The 17,331-nt window shown below is 40.5% G+C and overlaps 2 protein-coding genes across 3 annotated transcripts in view; one reads left to right on the forward strand and one right to left on the reverse strand.

The window, feature by feature from the left end:
• WDR63 (WD repeat domain 63) overlaps positions 1–17,331 on the forward strand; it is a 57,306-nt gene that overhangs the window by 31,014 nt on the left and 8,961 nt on the right. For both annotated transcript variants that reach the window (XM_019501539.1, XM_019501538.1), the window contains 11 exons: positions 107–306; positions 673–789; positions 4,525–4,715; positions 5,795–5,919; positions 6,020–6,109; positions 7,997–8,086; positions 9,183–9,311; positions 10,709–10,782; positions 12,901–13,048; positions 14,850–14,937; positions 16,772–16,902. In XM_019501539.1, coding sequence (XP_019357084.1) covers positions 107–306; positions 673–789; positions 4,525–4,715; positions 5,795–5,919; positions 6,020–6,109; positions 7,997–8,086; positions 9,183–9,311; positions 10,709–10,782; positions 12,901–13,048; positions 14,850–14,937; positions 16,772–16,902 — 1,383 coding nt within the window. The remainder of the gene's footprint in view (positions 1–106; positions 307–672; positions 790–4,524; positions 4,716–5,794; positions 5,920–6,019; positions 6,110–7,996; positions 8,087–9,182; positions 9,312–10,708; positions 10,783–12,900; positions 13,049–14,849; positions 14,938–16,771; positions 16,903–17,331) is intronic.
• SYDE2 (synapse defective Rho GTPase homolog 2) overlaps positions 12,886–17,331 on the reverse strand; it is a 113,587-nt gene continuing 109,141 nt past the window's right edge. Inside the window, exon 8 of the mRNA XM_019501544.1 lies at positions 12,886–12,953. The gene's annotated coding sequence lies outside the window, so the exon portion shown is untranslated. The remainder of the gene's footprint in view (positions 12,954–17,331) is intronic.

Genomic DNA, 17,331 nt, shown 5'->3' on the forward strand with positions numbered 1-17,331 from the left:
CAGGTGACCCTGGGGATCTATGAATATTGCTGCTTTAAAAGACTTTCTTTTCAAGAATACCTTTCCTCTGCTAATTTGAGAAATGTATATTTCTGATGTATTGCAGATTAAATATGAGATTTCTCGATTGCGCAGACAGTTTGGTGCAGCAGTAACATTTACCGATCGAAATGCTTCCAATGTGAAAGATGGCTACATTGAATGTACATCCTATCAGGATAAAAATTTCAGCATTAAACAGCTTGAAAGAGATGTTGGGGCACAGTTTGTTCCAAAAGTAAGGGAAACAAGTACTCAGACAAAATGGTAAGCGTAAGACGGACTGCCAATTCTTTTAGCACTGTTTATAAAGGGAAACAATTTCTTTGTTTGCTTACACCCTGATTCCAATCTCACATTTATGCAAATCAGAAATACCTGCACTGGAATCAAGGGGGTTATAGAGTTGTAAATGCAGTGAGGGTACAGAATTTGGCCATCTGAAAGTTCATTTTGCAGACATTTTGTATTTACCCACCTCTCCCTTTTCTACAAAGCAGGATCAATCCAAGTCTCTCTACCAGTGTTAACAAACGTTAACATATTTAGTTTTTAATTTTGTGAATTATATATGGTTTACTTTGAAAAAATATATAAATTAACAAATGTGACTTTTTTTCTTAAACTGCTTAGGACTTACCCAAGAAATGCAACAACCCAATATTTTCCTAGAGAGTTCTCAAATGAAGAAAAAGAGCAGTGTTTATCATCTGACGATCTGAAAAAATTTATTACCTCAGTGTTCTTACGGTAAAAACATTACAGTAATGTTATTTAAGGGTTACCTAACAGTAATGAAGTATATATAACTATATAATAGACACTGCTATATACTTAGTTTTAAAACAAACAGGTACAAACCTAACACAAAAATGTAAGTTCAGATGCATGTATTCCCAATCAATACACTTAAGGTGTTATGCATTACAAAAGATCATTTGAAATGTCTAACACATTAGTTACATGCTAAGCCATGCAATTAAAAGCTTTCTTAATGACAATTTTTCAACCATCTGAAATTTAAAGCATAAATCCCTTTTACTATTTTGCCTTAACCTGCATTTTTGCTATTCTAAAAATAACAACAGTGTTATTGTGTAACTGTCCAGAAGAGGGCTTTAACACCTTCCTCTGAGATATAAGGCATCCATGTGTGTCAGAGAAAAGATAGTTCTCTAGAGCACCATTTCTCAACTTGTGGGTCACAACCCAAACGTGCTATGCAAGAATATATGAAAGGATCGCAAACAAACTTTAAAAATAGATCAACAAACTTTTCAAATAGATTCTCCTTTAAAGGAGAAAAACGTGGGAAATGGTAGCTTTTCCTTTGTGAGTTCCAGCCTGTAAAGGTTGCATGAGGCCCCCCCACTCCACACACCTACCCCCTTCCCACACACTGGGGGGCAGGGGACAGTGGGTTGGGAGTGAGGGGCACTGAGTCGGGACTGACCATCGATGTTTACAAATGGGTCCTGATACAAAAAAGGTTGAGAACCACTGCTCTAGAAGGACTCATGGAATAAATCTGGTATTGCAGTCCCTGTACTTTTATATACACTTCCTTCCTAACTTTAAAAAAAAAACCTTAGATGATTCTGTAATAGTATTTTGGAATCACCTGTATTTCCATGAGGAAAAAAGTTCTGTAGTACATCCATTTCCATAGTAAACAAAGGATTATGGACCAGCTCTACAGCTAAATAAGCATAGTAATATTAAAATTAGTGGAGTAATATCTAGCCATTTAGTAGACATTTAGTTTCTTCTGGAAGAGTTGCTGCTTTCCCAGGAGAAACCACAAGCATTTAGACATTCAGGATTTTTCTCCAGGAGAAAAAAAACCTGGGAACAACTAGAGTGAAATCATTCCTAAGAAAGTTTCTCCTGGGAGAGTGAATGTCTGTACATATTCTCTTCTGAGAGAAACAACGTAGCAGTTCTCCAGCATACCAGGTTGCTTTGCTCTCCCCCACTCAAGGAGACTATGTTGCTTGCTGGATTCTACTGCTGCAGCTGAGCAGAGAGCAAAAGACACCCCTTCACAATCCCCACATTGTGTTGCAGGGAGTCACAGGCTGACTCTGAGCAGTCTTGATCAGCAGTCAGGGCTACCCTCTGCACTGCTGCCATCTGTCTCCAGGCAGACTGAGGGAGTCTGCAGAGCACTTCAAAATATGTGCACAGGGGACCCCTGGCTGCACAGTGTCAACACAGCAAGCTCTCTGTTCTTCAAGGGCTCAGCATTCAAATGTCTGTTCAGGTGTCTCTGGGCAAGTTTTTCTACCAGGAACACAAACCTGGGAGAATTCTCCCAGGTAATTTGAACATTTGTATACAGCCTCTATTTATACCAGCTAAGGATTATTGCTATGACTTCTCTGCTGTATTAAGTAAAGCAAGAAGCTAAATTATGGGGGTGCTGAGAGGCATGGGGAAAAAAACAACCCAGAAAACCACACTTTACTGGAAGCAGCAGTGCATTAGTTTGATCCGGTTCTGCAGCATATGTATAGATCAGATGCTTCACTGGAGCTTTTTGGCCCTTTTATCTAATAGCTGATATAATCTATATTATATCTAATATAATCAGCTATTAGATAAAAGCACCTAAAAACCTCCACTCAAGTGCCCAGTCTATACAGACATTGAGAAAGTTGGGTACAGCTAAGGCACCGCCTCTTCTGGGCATGCACTAGTCTTGGCGCAGGAACACAATGAGTTTAAAGTAAAGGACCATTTGGGGGAGGGGTCCCTCCTCATGTCTGCAAGCACCCTGAGTGTCCAGTCCTACAGCTCTTATGCACACGGGTTGACTCACTGAATTTATTGAGGCTTGTTATTTACAAAATCATAGCAGGGTGGAGCAATACACTTCAATAGTCTGATCCAAATCTCACTGGAGTCCAGGCATAAACTGGAAATGGAACATTACACTGAACTGAAATCCAGTCCTCTGCATTCACAAGCAACCTGTTACCCAGGAAACCCCAATATCACCACTTCAAACCCTCACACATAAGTACAGTGCTCCATATCAGAAACACCAAGAGCAACCAGTGCAACTTGATCCACCAGTAGATCTCAGAGCCTCTTGTGGTAGCTCTTGGAGCCTCTTGGAGTATCTGAGGCTGGGGTGGGGGGATGAGTTCCCATGTGCATGCACATGCATGCCTCAGCCCAACAGTCTGTGGGGGAAGGAAGGATGGAGCTACATCGAGGCCCCTGCGGTGAGGGACAGTGCCGCAGAGGCAGGAGCAGGGGGTAAGTTGAGTGGGACCCCAGCTGGGTGGGACTTACCTGCTTGGGAGGCATGCCCCCAAATAATTTTTTCTCCCTCTGCCTCAATCTGTCCCTCCCACTTCCCTTCCCACGGACTTACCTGCTGGGTACGGCAGGGGAGGGGTGGTGGGGGAGGGGTGGTGGCAGAGCACAGTAGATCTTGGGTTGCTTTTAAATGCCAAAGGTGTTCTACTTAAAAAGGTTGGAGACCACTGACCTAAAACATGATATAGTAAAGGCAGAGGAGATGACAGCACTACCAGCACCCTGCCACTGCAGTGATAGGGAATTAGTTGGTTAATCTATGCTCACAAATTCCTAGAAAGACTATGATGCTTCCTGCTACAGGGGAAGGCAAAAACTCTTGCAGTTGCTGCCAGTGATGCTGGAGGAACTGCCTCTTATTGTTCTTAAACGTCCCCTCTGAGTCAAATCTGAGTACGCACAGAACTCTAGCAAAAAATGTACTTAAGTGTGTTTAAAATGAGAAAGGCTGTCTTGAGGGTTGTGACCAGTCATTGGGTAACCTTAGTACAGGGGTCAGCAACATTTCTGGGCAGCATGTCAAAAACACCCACAACCTCAACTTGTAAGATTTTGGTGTGCCAGGGATGGATGGTGGGAGAGCCATGAGGGGCCCAATCTTTCTTGTGGCAACACAGACCCAGCCACTTCCCTGCCATCTGCTTGGAGGCACGTGTGTACTGGCTGCCAGGCCGCAGTTCCATGGACCATATTGAAGCCTCCCAGCTGACTGCCACAATCAGCCCAGGCTCTGGGCAGGCCCCTGAAGCCTACCACGGAGCCCAGGCTGCTCACAAGAGGCAGCGTGGAGGCTCTAAGTGGCTGCATCAGGGTCCATGGAGACATGGCCTGGCTTATCACCAGCAGCAGGTGCACATGTGCCTCGAAGCAGATGCAGGGAAGGGGCCAGGGCTGTCCTGCCACAACAAGGATTGGGCCTCGGACCTCCCCTGCTGTCCGTCTCGGGGCTTGCATGCCAAGCAAATTGCTTTCATGTGCCACACTCTGACACACATGCCAGAGGTTACCTACCCCTGCCTTAGTACATATCACCCTGAGGGATGTATTCATACTTGAATGAAATAAGTCTTTTTACTGAAATAGTAATTATGCCATTGACTATATCGGACCTGGAATGTTTGAATATGAGTATGTTAACTATTCTTTTTCACAAAACAGAGTGGAAATAGCATTGCAGCAAAATGAAATAATGAATGCTTTTTTTGATGACTGGAAAGCACTAGCAGAAGATGAAAGCAGTTTTGGTGGCAAGTCAGATGCTTACCTTAAAGAATACCAATCATTTACAGACCTGCACTCTCTGAAGAACAGAACCGTTACCTGTATTGGCTGGCACCCAACCATTTATGGTAATGATTATAAAGTAGTTGGGTCATGCTTGAAATGACATTTGATATTACTTAACAGTCTTAAAATTTAAAATCTTTATGAATTTATCAGCCGTTAAATTAAAAATTTACTTAGTATTTTTGTGCAAACCACTGATTTGAGAGGAGATGAAAATGATAGGTATGTCATGGAACTTAAAAGGGTAATACATTACAGGCCACATAGTCCTTCCTACAAGTAAACAGTAGGTGGTTAGAGGAAGGAAATCCCCCACTTGTGAGGCCTGTTTAACTGAGCTGCAACTATACTCCCTGTGATCTAATGCAACTTCACATGATCCATTGCTTCTAGGGTCAAATTAAAACATAGGCAAACTAGGCATATGACTAGGGCCCTGAGCTGTGGCGGGGCTTTGGTCCTTTTTTCTGCAGTGGCAGCATAAATGGTATCCACTGGCCTCATTGCACCATGGCTGCTTCCTAGGAGCGGCTCCAAGCCCCACTCCCCACAGGCGACAGCACTGAGGTGGGGAAGGGGGTCTCGACTGGCCCAGGACCCTCAAATTGTTTGCCTAGGGCCCACTAGAGGGTTCATTTAGCCTCTCTTGCTTCAAGGTGCAAATTACTGCTGTACAACGGTGGGCAACATGCAAATAGCCAACACTGCAGGCTGCAGAGAATTTATCTTCTAAGTACAACTACAAAGGAATTAGTTGTATAATGCTGGCCAAGAGCACAGCTAGGCTGTCCTAGTATTCCAGCTTCTGGATTACAATTTAAGAACTGTTAGCCAAAATTAAATTCTTTGTTGGTCTTGAGGTTCTACAACTGAAATGATAACAAATTTAATCTTCATTTATAATTAAAAATATTGCTTTAAAGAAATTATTGGAAAAAAAATTGCAATTGGAAAAAAAGGGCATCTTTTTTTGCTCCTTTATGTTGTTTAAACAAGGATAGATACTTAAATCCTGCCCTCCCCTCTCACCTTCCGTCACTTGTAACACAATAATTAACCGATCCATTAAAACTCCTGGTGGGCCTGTTACTTTTTAGCGCTAAAAAAACTCCATAGATAATGAGGTTTTCTTCTTAATCAGGGATTATAGCAGTGTCAGTGACAGAAAGACTTACTTATGAAGATCGAGTTAACCTATCTGGTAAACTGCTACTGTGGAAGTCATTGATCCTTTTCTGGAGTTTCTCTGACCCTATTCACCCTCAGGTATTTAAACAGAATTTCAAAATATTCCGAGTTCTCAAACAATGAAGAAACAATATTGCCAATATGACTATATTTCTAAATTGATTATATTATTTTCTAGTTACTGCTGGAGTGCCCTGAAGATATTTTCTGCTTTCAGTTCTGTCCAAGTGATCCCAATATCATTGCTGGAGGCTGTATAAACGGACAGGTGTTTATTCATCTCTCAGTTCTGTTATGTTTTATATGATTTGTTTTAGCTAAATTTTATTTATACAATTTTAATTTTCTGCATTTTGCATCTACATTGAACATTCCTCACTGATTTTTTGATTACCCCAGTTACAGCTTGGGCACAGCTTTCAGCTACTGGAAAGCCGCACTGGGGCTGGGCAACCTGCAGGTGTGCCACTCTGCAGCTGCGTATGGGGAAGGGAGGACAGGGAGAAGCAGCAGCAGCGCTGGTGCAGCTCCCAGATTTCTAGCCCTGGTACAGATGTGGATATGGGGAAGGTCCCCTGCTGATAACGTGCTGCCAAAGCCACCCAGGCCACTTTGGATGAGAGCCAGGTTGTTCCAGCTATTGGCTTGCTAAAAGGTTGATGGCCTGTGGCTTTGACTCTACTTCCCATTCCTCACCCATTTCTGATGGAACCATGATTTCCAATGGTGTCACTTTCTTTGTGGTTCTGTAGCTGTGTCTGGGTCTAAGTTTCTTTTGTGGGAGAGGTTTAAACCACAGAGTTATTGCATTAAAGATAATGCTGACAGGATAGTCTTTATTGTATTTGAGGAAATTCTCCATATTTTGGCAACTTCTTATACAGTGGTCCTTCCTAGCATACTCATTTGTGTTTTTTTGCTTTTTACCATTATTTTGAGTACTTTGTATGGATTAGCATCAAACATTTCCTTCATAGAATTGCATCATAAAATTGCCACTAATGTATTCCTGTGTAATATTATTCCTAAAGTCCCAGAACCACTGAAAGGGATCTGAGATCCAGATCACTAAAAGGGACCCAGATATCTCTCAAATCCAAATGGCGAGACGAAAAAGAAAAAGGAAAGCTTCAGATCCATCCAGGTTTCTTGGACCAATAGTATTTTAATGTCCATTACCACAGGCATCAGGGCACTTTAGATGTATGAGGCTGCTTGTACTTCATTATAATCACTGAGACTCTGGCTTTAGATGATAAGTGCTTCCCATCTTTAGGCTGCTACTGCTGTTTTAGAGAGAAAGTGCTATAATTGGTCACACCTGCTCTTTTACTTAATAAAATATATATGGGGGAGAACAGGGGGAGAACACAAATAATCCAAGAGAAAAATATATTTTTATACAACACAATTAATCTGTGGTATCCAAAGCTATTTCATACAATTAGAGTTCCAAAAAAGAATCAGGCATTTCTGTGGACAAGGAAGTTTGTTTCCCAACTCTCACTGGTTTGTAGCTGGTTTGTGGAATATTAATATCTCATTGAAATGCTTTATCTTATTGTAGATGTTGGCATTCTCCACATAAGGGTTTAGTCCTTGTTTGATCCCTTTAAAGTGATATCATAGGTACTTGCTTATTCCCTACCAGGTCAGACAAGGGCCCACTAGCCTATTTCCAATAGCACCAAGTAGTGGATGCTTCAACAGAATGATATAAGAAATTGAGCACATGTAAAGTTAACCGTTCTGTTATGCCTTTTCAGTTATCAACACTCAGAGGTTTAGGGAGGTCCTCTACCTGAGGATGTCTCTCTGATGGATTAGACAAATTTATGAAGGATAAGCCCATTCTTAAACCTGGTTATGTTCTTGGCCTCTACAACATCCTGTGCCAGCATTCACAGTTTAAGGGAACATTTTGAAAAACTAGATAGATGCCCCAATCAATAATAGTTTGATATTGGTCTTATGCAATGTAGTACATGTACTAGACCTATACAATGGACAGCATGTAGACATGCAGAGGAATAGCTTAAAAGACCTTTCCTGTTCTGGCACAATAAATAGATTTCTTTCACAATGCTAGATGCATATTAAAAGTATTTGTTAGTGTATCATTTACATTACTTAATTATATCCATTTTCAACATAGGTTGCACTGTGGGACATTTCTGAATACGAAGAGAAGCTTCAAAATGCTAAAACTGGAGCTGGTGGAAGCAAGAATACTGCTGTTAATATGGTCAGTGCTTCAAATTTATTTCAGGTCTATATTTAGTGCTTCACAGACTATCACTGTGGAGAAAGAAAAGGAAAAAAGATCAAGTCAGAAAAGATATAGGAGAGGGGATCAAAGTGTAACACAAGGGAATCAGTAGCCCCAAAACAAGGCAGTAGGTCAGTGATTCTCAGCCAGAGTGGTGTGGCACCCTGGGGTACTTCGAGATCTTTTCAAGAATGCCATGCAATTTTAGCAATGTTAACACTGCGTGTACAAACACAATTCTTAAGATAAAACCAGAGATTTCAAATAGTAACCCATAGTGTTAAAAGCATTTTGACCTGTTGTAGTCTTTCTGAGTGCTTTACAACAGAAGATATTGCTCTTTTATTTTTCTGTTGTCAAAACACGAGTAAAAACTAAGAGCTGGCATGTTCCAAGAGGTGGTGAGTCCAGTGAGGGGAACCCTGGGTCCCCACTGCCTGAGAACTGCTGTGAGATGTAGTGCCTTGTACCTAGATTCATGAGAGGTAATTAATAAATAAATAAACCTCTGTCAAACTTTTATAATATACATCAACCTGGTTCAATAGCACTACTCTAATTTATACAGACCAGAACTACAAGAGAGCATTGTTATTTATTGACCAGAATCACAAAGTTTACTGACTAGATCAAATATAATACAAATCAATTCTTGTATTTAAGTAAACACAGTCAAATAAATAATTGTGCAAATTATAGAGAAAGATTCAAAGGATGCAAAGAAGGTGATTTTGCTCTCACAGAATGCTTAGTGGGGTGGAAAGGCATGGGAATGGAAAGATGATACACAGAGGGTAAAAAAGAAGGGAGGCCCAAGGACAGAGTACAGTGACAACGCTAGGATGAAGGTGGGTAGAGATATGAATGCACTGTGGAATTCTTTTTTACAGTATGGCATGTCTGTTGTAAGCTAATTGAAGTCTAGATTGAAGGCACTTGAAGTCAGTGAGCTTTGGATCAAGCCCCTGGAAATTTCTAGACTGCACTAAATTACAATTAAGGGTCATAAAAAACATGCAAAGTTTCCTTTCCTTGAAAACCAGATTTTTGTATTTTTTAAAACCTTCTCTAGCCTTCATTTATACAAGCACAACAAAGTGGTAAGGAGCCACATTTTGTGAGATACTGCGCAGTCTCTTCCATAGAATATGGCCATAAAGCAGTAGTAACAGATATACATTGGCTGCCAGATTATTTTGAGGTGAGTTTGTTTTAATATTTCCCTATATATGTTTGTTACGTATTGCAAACCGCTAATTCAAAAATGACAGAAACTGCAGATAAAATGTTAAAAGATGCAATTATTTATAGTATTCTTTGTGTTAGTTGCCCTCAGGATTTCTGACTGAATATCAGAATGCCAAATAATGCAAATCACTTCCCTTATGCTTGCTATACTTTGATTGTGCTCTAAGCAGTTAATGTAGTTGATTGTACTGTAAAGCATCTTTACTCAGAATTATAATTATATTCTTGATGGTTTGACATTTACAGTTAAAATTTCCTAATACATGGTCATTTTCTTCTTTGGGAATTTTCACACAACAAAACTATAGAGCTTTTTCTACTCATCTAAGTAGCCATTTGCTTTCAGAGGGAGTGCCGGTGTGAAAAAGCTGAATAGGACTTGGTCTATTAAGTGTTAAAAGAATGGCTGCAATATTACTGCAACAGCTGATAAACAGATATAGCCAGTGAGGTGGAAATAACCATTTTTCCCCAAACAAAGGCTCCATTGTATAAATATGTTTTTATATAGTGGAGATTAGGTTGGAAAATAAGTTTAGAGAACATCTCAGGGATCAACAGTATGTATTATATCAGCAGCACATTTTATTCTGTTCCTTATTTCTCTAAGCAACTTTAAACAAATCTGATATGCTGTTCTGCTCTAAAAGTAAAAATTAAGTGATCAGTTAGGAGAAAGCAATTACTGGGAAAAACACCAAAGCCCAGCATGCATAAATTAAATTATTTATAATTACTGTAAACAGGGGTCATTTGAGATGCATCTTTCCAATTATAATTTCACAGTGTGGCCTGAGGATAGGGGACTGAAAAACAGACCCAGAAGACATGGATTCTAGTCTTCTATGTAAACTAGAGAAAATCCCTTCACACGTCTGAGCCTCATAATTATACTGACCTCCTTAACTGAACTCAAAGCACTTCACTACTATATTCTTAGTTGTTTGCAATTCATTCCTTGATGAGTTACTTAAGCAGGGTAAAATTTAGAAGATGAGGCTGACTGAGTACTAGAACAGTAAATTATTTGAGTGTTGATAGCTTGATTTTTTCAGTGACAATTTTTCTTCTGCAGTTGTAAGCACTCAACTGCAGAAGCCCCCAAAAATCAAGTCCAAAAAAAAAATCAATGCATTAGCAATCTGCTTGAAATACATTGGTTTGCTTAAATGTATTTTGCATTATTGTTACATCAACTGGCTAATGAGCCTTGATTTGTAGCACAGCATACAATACAGCAGAAGGTAAATTTCTTTCTTAATGCCCATTTTGTATGGGGCAAGTTGTAGTTCAGTAAATAACAATTTGCTGCTTTTTCCCCTCCTCATTCACTTCTTTACTACTTTCTAGGTCAACAAAATGGGCCTTACTTTTGAAAACAGAGCTGGAGTGTGTGTGCAGCTTGTAACCTGCTCTGCGGACTGGTATTGTATTCTAAAAAATATTCCCCATATAACCACAACACACTCGTGTAACTCCTTCAAAAAGCTTTCTAAATATAACTTAATTTTTCTCTCCGTAATGTTCAATCACTAAGTTCCATGGGATAACACGGGATAATGAATTCCTAACAAAACTATCCTGAATATGTAAAATCCATCCTAGTGTGTCAGCACAACAAAACCCATTTCACATAGGCTTCACAAAGGGGCTACAAGCTGCTAGCTGTGGTGTGCTTTCATGTACCATTTGCGTCAGGAAAGTTGCTGTTCCTCTGTAAATTGACCTGGATGGCTGCAGAATTGCATTTATGCCAATTAAATTGATCCATCCCAAAAAACTGCTACAGAAATTAAAGTGAAGTTTACAGCGTACACTTTTGCTGGTGCAGTAGTGTAATTTATAGATACCATTTAAAAACCATTTCTATACCAGTAAAGCCTTTTGGTAGACATAGTTATATCCCCAATGAGTCCTTTTGCTGGTATGATTTATGCTGGTTACAAGAACAAAATATGCCACAGCAGCAAAAACGGTCTTGCTGTTATAAACCATTACGAATATTTTTCTGGAGTAGACTAAACAGTCTATTAAACAGTCCTGTGACACGAGGCAAAGGTTATCTAGAAGCCAAATGAAAAGAGTAGGATTAAATAGTCAAGTTTCTTCACAGAAAAAAAAATGTGTTAACAGTGGGTTCTTTCACAGTTCCAGAGTACATCTCATACTGTATTATATATTCATTATCAGGAATGGGAGGCAAATGTGAGGAAGTAAAATTTGCATATGACAATTATTTAGATTTAAAAAAAGAAAAGACTGAAGAACTTCAGGGACCTAAACAACTTAGGAGATAGGGCAACATGATGGCAAATGAAATTCAGTGCTGATTTATGCAAAATAATGCTGGGTTCGAAATTAACTGTAGCAACTTACTAAAAGGACATAGGAGTTGTAGTTAGCTCAATGAAGACCTTAGCTTAGGTGCACCTATAGTTTTAAGGAGTAACTAGGAATAACAGACACAAGTTGATTGAGAGTAGGTTCAGGCTAGACATCAGGAGGCACTACTTCACAGTCAGGGCAGCTAGGATCTGGAACCAGCTTCCAAGGGAAGTGGTGCTCGCTCCTACCCTGGAGGCTGGATTATCACCTAGCCGGGGTCATTTGACCCCAGTACTCTTTCCTGCCCAGGGCAGGGGGTCGGACTTAATGATCTGCTCAGGTCCCTTCCGACCCTACGAACTATGAAACAACTATGAAACTATAAGAAAAGGAACCAATATGTTAGGTTCTATAAGGAACGTAACAGTAGCAAGGAGGGTATTATTATACGCTGTTTACATTGAGGGCGTGGCTTTATCTGGAATAATTTTATGCATTGCAGGTTACCTCATTTAAAAATATTGCAGAATTAGAAAAATTCTTGATAACTCACAAGAAAAAAGATTAGGGCTTTTTACCTTAGAAAACAGGCACATATGATAGCACATGATAAATTACATGAAAAAATGAATAGCCTGGAGGAGGTATATCGGGAATTCCTATTCTCCCACTTTTGTAATTTAAGACCATAGGAACATTCAAGAAAAATGAAGGAGGTGGCAAATTCAGAAAAGTTTAAAGGAAATACTTCTTAAAACTTGAAACTCTTGGTGACAAGAGAAAATTTGTTCAAGAACTTAACTAGAATTTGTCTAGTCCCTCTGATTTTCCCTTTTTTATGCTACTGCCTCTACCACCTTCCTGTGACAATGAATTCCACAAGTTAACTATGCATTGCATAAAAAAATACTCTATATATTATTTCTATGGAGACCAAATAACTGCAGGTGAGGGGATTTCATTCTGTTAGAATGTGGCTGTATTAAGCAAATAGTGTGATGGTTATGTAGCTATGTTAACATGTTAACAGATTGAAAATGAAATACTGAATAACTATGAGCTACTGTTTATGAATAATATAGCTACAAACTAGTTTACCATTTCTGCATTTCTCAACTCTTTTATCTTTTGCTATACTAAGTTCAAAGATAAAAGGTCCAAACCTAAGGTGTAAAATAAAAGCTTACCAAAATGTTCAAAAGACTGTTTTTTTTCAGCTTGATATTGTTTTGGGATATTCGAGCTCCCAAACTGAATGTGCAGGCTTCATCTGAGAAAACAAAAGAAGAGAAAGCAATTGAGGCACCCCCTGATGTCCCTACTACTTTTACACATTTAGACCTCAGTTGGAGACCTCTCATGAAGGTACTATATACAGATATATTGTGGAGGAATGAAGCAAGACTGTAAATTTAAAAAAGCTATGGTTACATCTCCACAACAAGGTATTTTTCTCTCTCTGCCATAGATGCCCTGTAATCTTTCAAAGCATTCTGATTTTTCCCCTGATTTTTTTTGCAATTAATGGAGGGAAAATTATTTGTCCTTCCTATAACTTTCCCTGTATAATTTCAACAGAGCAGGACAGATTTACACACTTAACTCACAAGAACTTTAAAATGATCCCTTGAGGAAGTTTGCATACAACAAGGGAGTTGTATTGGGAGTAGTATTGGGAGTAGTATATATTAGTTGCCAGAATTTTACTGCTATGTATTCTGTTCTTCTTCTGGGAGCCAGAACAGGCATAGGTAGGATTACCATGTGTCCCATTATAGCTGGGACACTCCTAGATTTCAGAGGCTAGATTTACAGTGGGCATCCTGGAAATGCAGGGGCACAGGGCACAGGCTGACTGGGAGCTGGAGCAGCACAGAGCACCTTGCAGGGAGGCAGGCAGGCAGGCACTGCTGCCTGCCCAGCATAGAGCCCCACTGCCACCAGCTTTCGAAAGCATGGGGTGGGGAAGATGGGCAGCGTCCTGGATTTCCTGGATGACATCCCAGATTTCTGGCACTTCCATATGGTCACCCTAGGTGTAGGTAACCAGGACTGAGACAACCACCAATTTTGTGGGAGCAGACTGAGACATTCTAGAGCAGGGGTGTCCAACCTTTTTGAATGTGGGGCCGGATCACGAACTTTTATCATCCAGTGGGCCAGCGAGCCATATTTAAAGACCTCAAAGGAAGTGGTATCACATCAGGAAGTGATGTCACGTGACCTTTGACACCAGTGAAGTTGCAGGGGTTGACATAGTGCTGGTTGATATGGCATGCATGCCCGGGTTGACATGGTGCTGCAGGAGCCGCTTGGCTACAACCAGGTTGACCTGGTGCTGGAGAAGCCCCAGGACCAGGCTGGGGTTGACCTGGGGCCTGCCCGGCCTGCTGGTGCCACGCCCGGGTTGACATGGTGTTGCAGGACCTGCCTGGGCAGAACCAGGTCGGCACTGGCTAGGAAAAGCAGCATGCAGCTGAAGCTGGCTTCCCATGTGCTGCTGGGGATGGGAGGAAGCCGGCCAGGTCTACACCGGCCAGCAGAAGTGGCAGCAGAACCGTGTGCTGCTCGGGACGACCAATGCAGACTCATCCAGTCCTGAGCAGCACATGAGAAGCGGCCCCCTCAGGGCCTCGTGTGCGGGCGGCCAAGCCCGGAGAGCTGCAGCGCCTGGGGGGAGACTGGCCAGGGGGAGCAGGCACCGCCTTGCTGTGGGGCAGGGCAGGGCAGTGGGGCCAGCTTGAAGTGGGCAGGTGAGGGAAGGAGGGGTTTATGGAATTAAAGAACACATTTTGGAATGATAGGTCTTTACTGTTACAACAAGAAGCAATTCAGTGTTATGTCTTAAGTGTTTGACAAAATGAGTTATCAAATGTTTCTGTTGTACGAACAGAAGGTAAGGCAAGGTCAGAGGTGTAACAACACAGCAGGGCACCCAGGGAGCTGCGACACATGGGGGCAAAAGTAGCTTTTGGTCCACTGATGTGATTGTGTGACTGTAGTGTTTTCTTTCTGCCCCTCCGTACTTCTCCAAAGTTAGCACCCAGGGCAACTGCCCCAGTTACGTTACTGGGCAAGGTGGCATCTTAGAAACTAACTGGCTTAGAGCGGCTGAACCTGACTTTACACTAACACAACTAAACAACCTCTCTATTGTACTAACTAGATAAATCTATCCAAGAGTGATACAAGTGGAGACTACAGTCCTACCAGAATTAGCTTCACTGAAGAGCATTACCATTACAAAATACAAGGTAATATTTTATGGAAATGTATATTTTGATTAGTTGATTTTCCTGAATTCACAGTAAAAAAAATAAGAAATATAATTATGCTGTAAGTAATGGGCCTGGAAACAAATGTTTCCTACATATATTGGTATTAATATAAACATGAATATTTACAACTTGAGCCAAATAGAATTCGAGATTAAAATGGGAAACAGATTATAAAATGGTCATTAGAAGTTGTAATGACCCTGCAAGCTCTTGTTCATATAAGCATTTGCTCTCATTTACTTCAGCTAAGCTTTGGTTAGTAACATAATTATTCTGAGATCAAACTTAATCTCTTATTTTGAACACATTTTTAAAAATACAATATTCTTTAAAAAGAACACCAACAATCTTTGCTTCTTTCATGCTTCATTTTCTATACCCTAAGCTAGTCCCCCAATTGCTCAGTTCACTTCAGAAGCAAGAACTCTTTACCATGCTCTGTCAGATAATACTTTGAGGAAGTAAACCTGTTCATCTTAGTTACCTCACCTTTAATAAATTTACCTTCACAGCATTCCTCAGAGCAAGTAAATACTTTTACTCGCATTTTACAGTGTTACCAGAGACACAGAGGGTATGCTTACACATTGCAATGCAGCACCTTGTGAAGACACCCGAGCTAGTGCCAGAATCAGAAGCAATATAGCTGCATCAACACAATACTTCCTCCAGGCTATTTAGGCTGCTGAGAAGCAGCTTGTAAACATAAGAAGTGTCATACTGGGTCAGACCAGCCATCCACCTAGCCCAGTATTATGTCTATGACAGTGGCAGAAATGGATTCTATAAAGCAATAGCATTGAACTGGATATCTCTACAGTGATCTATCCCCTATTCAGTATCCTCCCTGGCAGCCACCATTATTAGTTTAGAGGTGTCAGAGAAAACATCTCCAAACATTCTGTTCAATAGCCATTAGTAGATCTATCATCCATGAATTTATCCAGTTCCTTTTTGAACCTGGCTGTGCTAACTGCCTCCCACCACCTCCTGTGGCAGTGAATCCCATAACTTAACTACATGTTGCATAAAAAAGTATTTCTTTTGTTAGTTTTAAACCTGTTACTGACTAGTGTAAATGCTGCTGTACTGTTAAAGTTGATCCAAACCAAATATCAAGAGAAGTAGTTCCATAATCTTTCATTCCAACTGAAAGATTTAAAAACAAACTCTCCCTGTTTTGATGGAGTAACTTCAATGGAAGTTTTAGTGTAGATTCAGCACTGTTGTCCTCAACACTAATAAAAAGAGCAGGTGTAGCTTACTCCAGTACTCCCTGTGTGACTGCCATTAATGCAGCTGTACCAATGGTGGAACATTTTATTAAGAAGTAAAGTGTGAATACCACAAGAGTATTGTTTGTTCACAGCTACCCACATTTGAAACTTGCTCAGCTTCCCATGTAAGAGTACAGGGACATGAACAAATTACAGAGAAGTAAACTAGGGTATGAACATAGCATGTTAACCACAGTTGCCTGGATGCACACACTTACTGCGAGGCAACTTACTGCACTTTCACTAAGGGGTAAGCTACCTTGCATTTATCATGGCAGTTGCCACAGATTCACTAACATGCTTGAAATCCCCACCCAAACTTGCTTCATGGTAACTTGTGCATCTGCCCAGATCCCAAGGCAGTATTCCATAAACACAGTAAGGTTTTTCATCTCTGGAATTTTCTTCCCATATTTATTTGTTATCTGAGAAATTCTAACCTCTCACCCCAGAATTACTTTAGAGAAAATAAGCTATTTGATCTGGTAGCTTTTAAAGTATAACTAAATCATTGTATCCATATTCTTTTCAAGATAAGGCACAATCCCAGCTCCAACCAAAACTATTTATAGACGGAAGTCCTTATAAGCAGTTAAGGGTCCCTTCAGCCAAACCTCTTAAGCTGCTGGAGAATGTCCCCACAAACTTTTTTGTTGGAACTGAAGTAAGTTGAAATAAATATTTTGATTATAAATGTATGACTTGTATTACTTAATTTTTTAAAAAAATAATGGGGCTACATTCGACTGTTTGTAGACATTGGGTGCATCTACACATGCCACTATGGCACCATTGTTACTGTGCTCATTTAATACCTCCTTTTGCAAGTACTAAAAGATGGTGCAGTAACACCCGTATTGCACCGTGCATGCCATGGATGGTTATTTTTAGGTACTTCGTCACCATAGCAATGCGCTAGAATGAAGGAACACGTCAATACGGCGATGTAGCGGCAGTGTCATGGTTTTTGCCTGCGAATGCTATGTCACCATAGTGCATTGCTATGGTAAGGTAACATAGCATCACGTGTAGATGTGCCCACTGATGAATGTGCCCATTTTCTTCATGAATTAATTGGTAAGATTGCCCCAAG

The sequence above is a fragment of the Gavialis gangeticus genome, unplaced genomic scaffold (assembly GCF_001723915.1).
Source record: "Gavialis gangeticus isolate Ggan-Ray unplaced genomic scaffold, GavGan_comp1, whole genome shotgun sequence".
NCBI classification, from domain to species: Eukaryota; Metazoa; Chordata; order Crocodylia; family Gavialidae; genus Gavialis; species Gavialis gangeticus.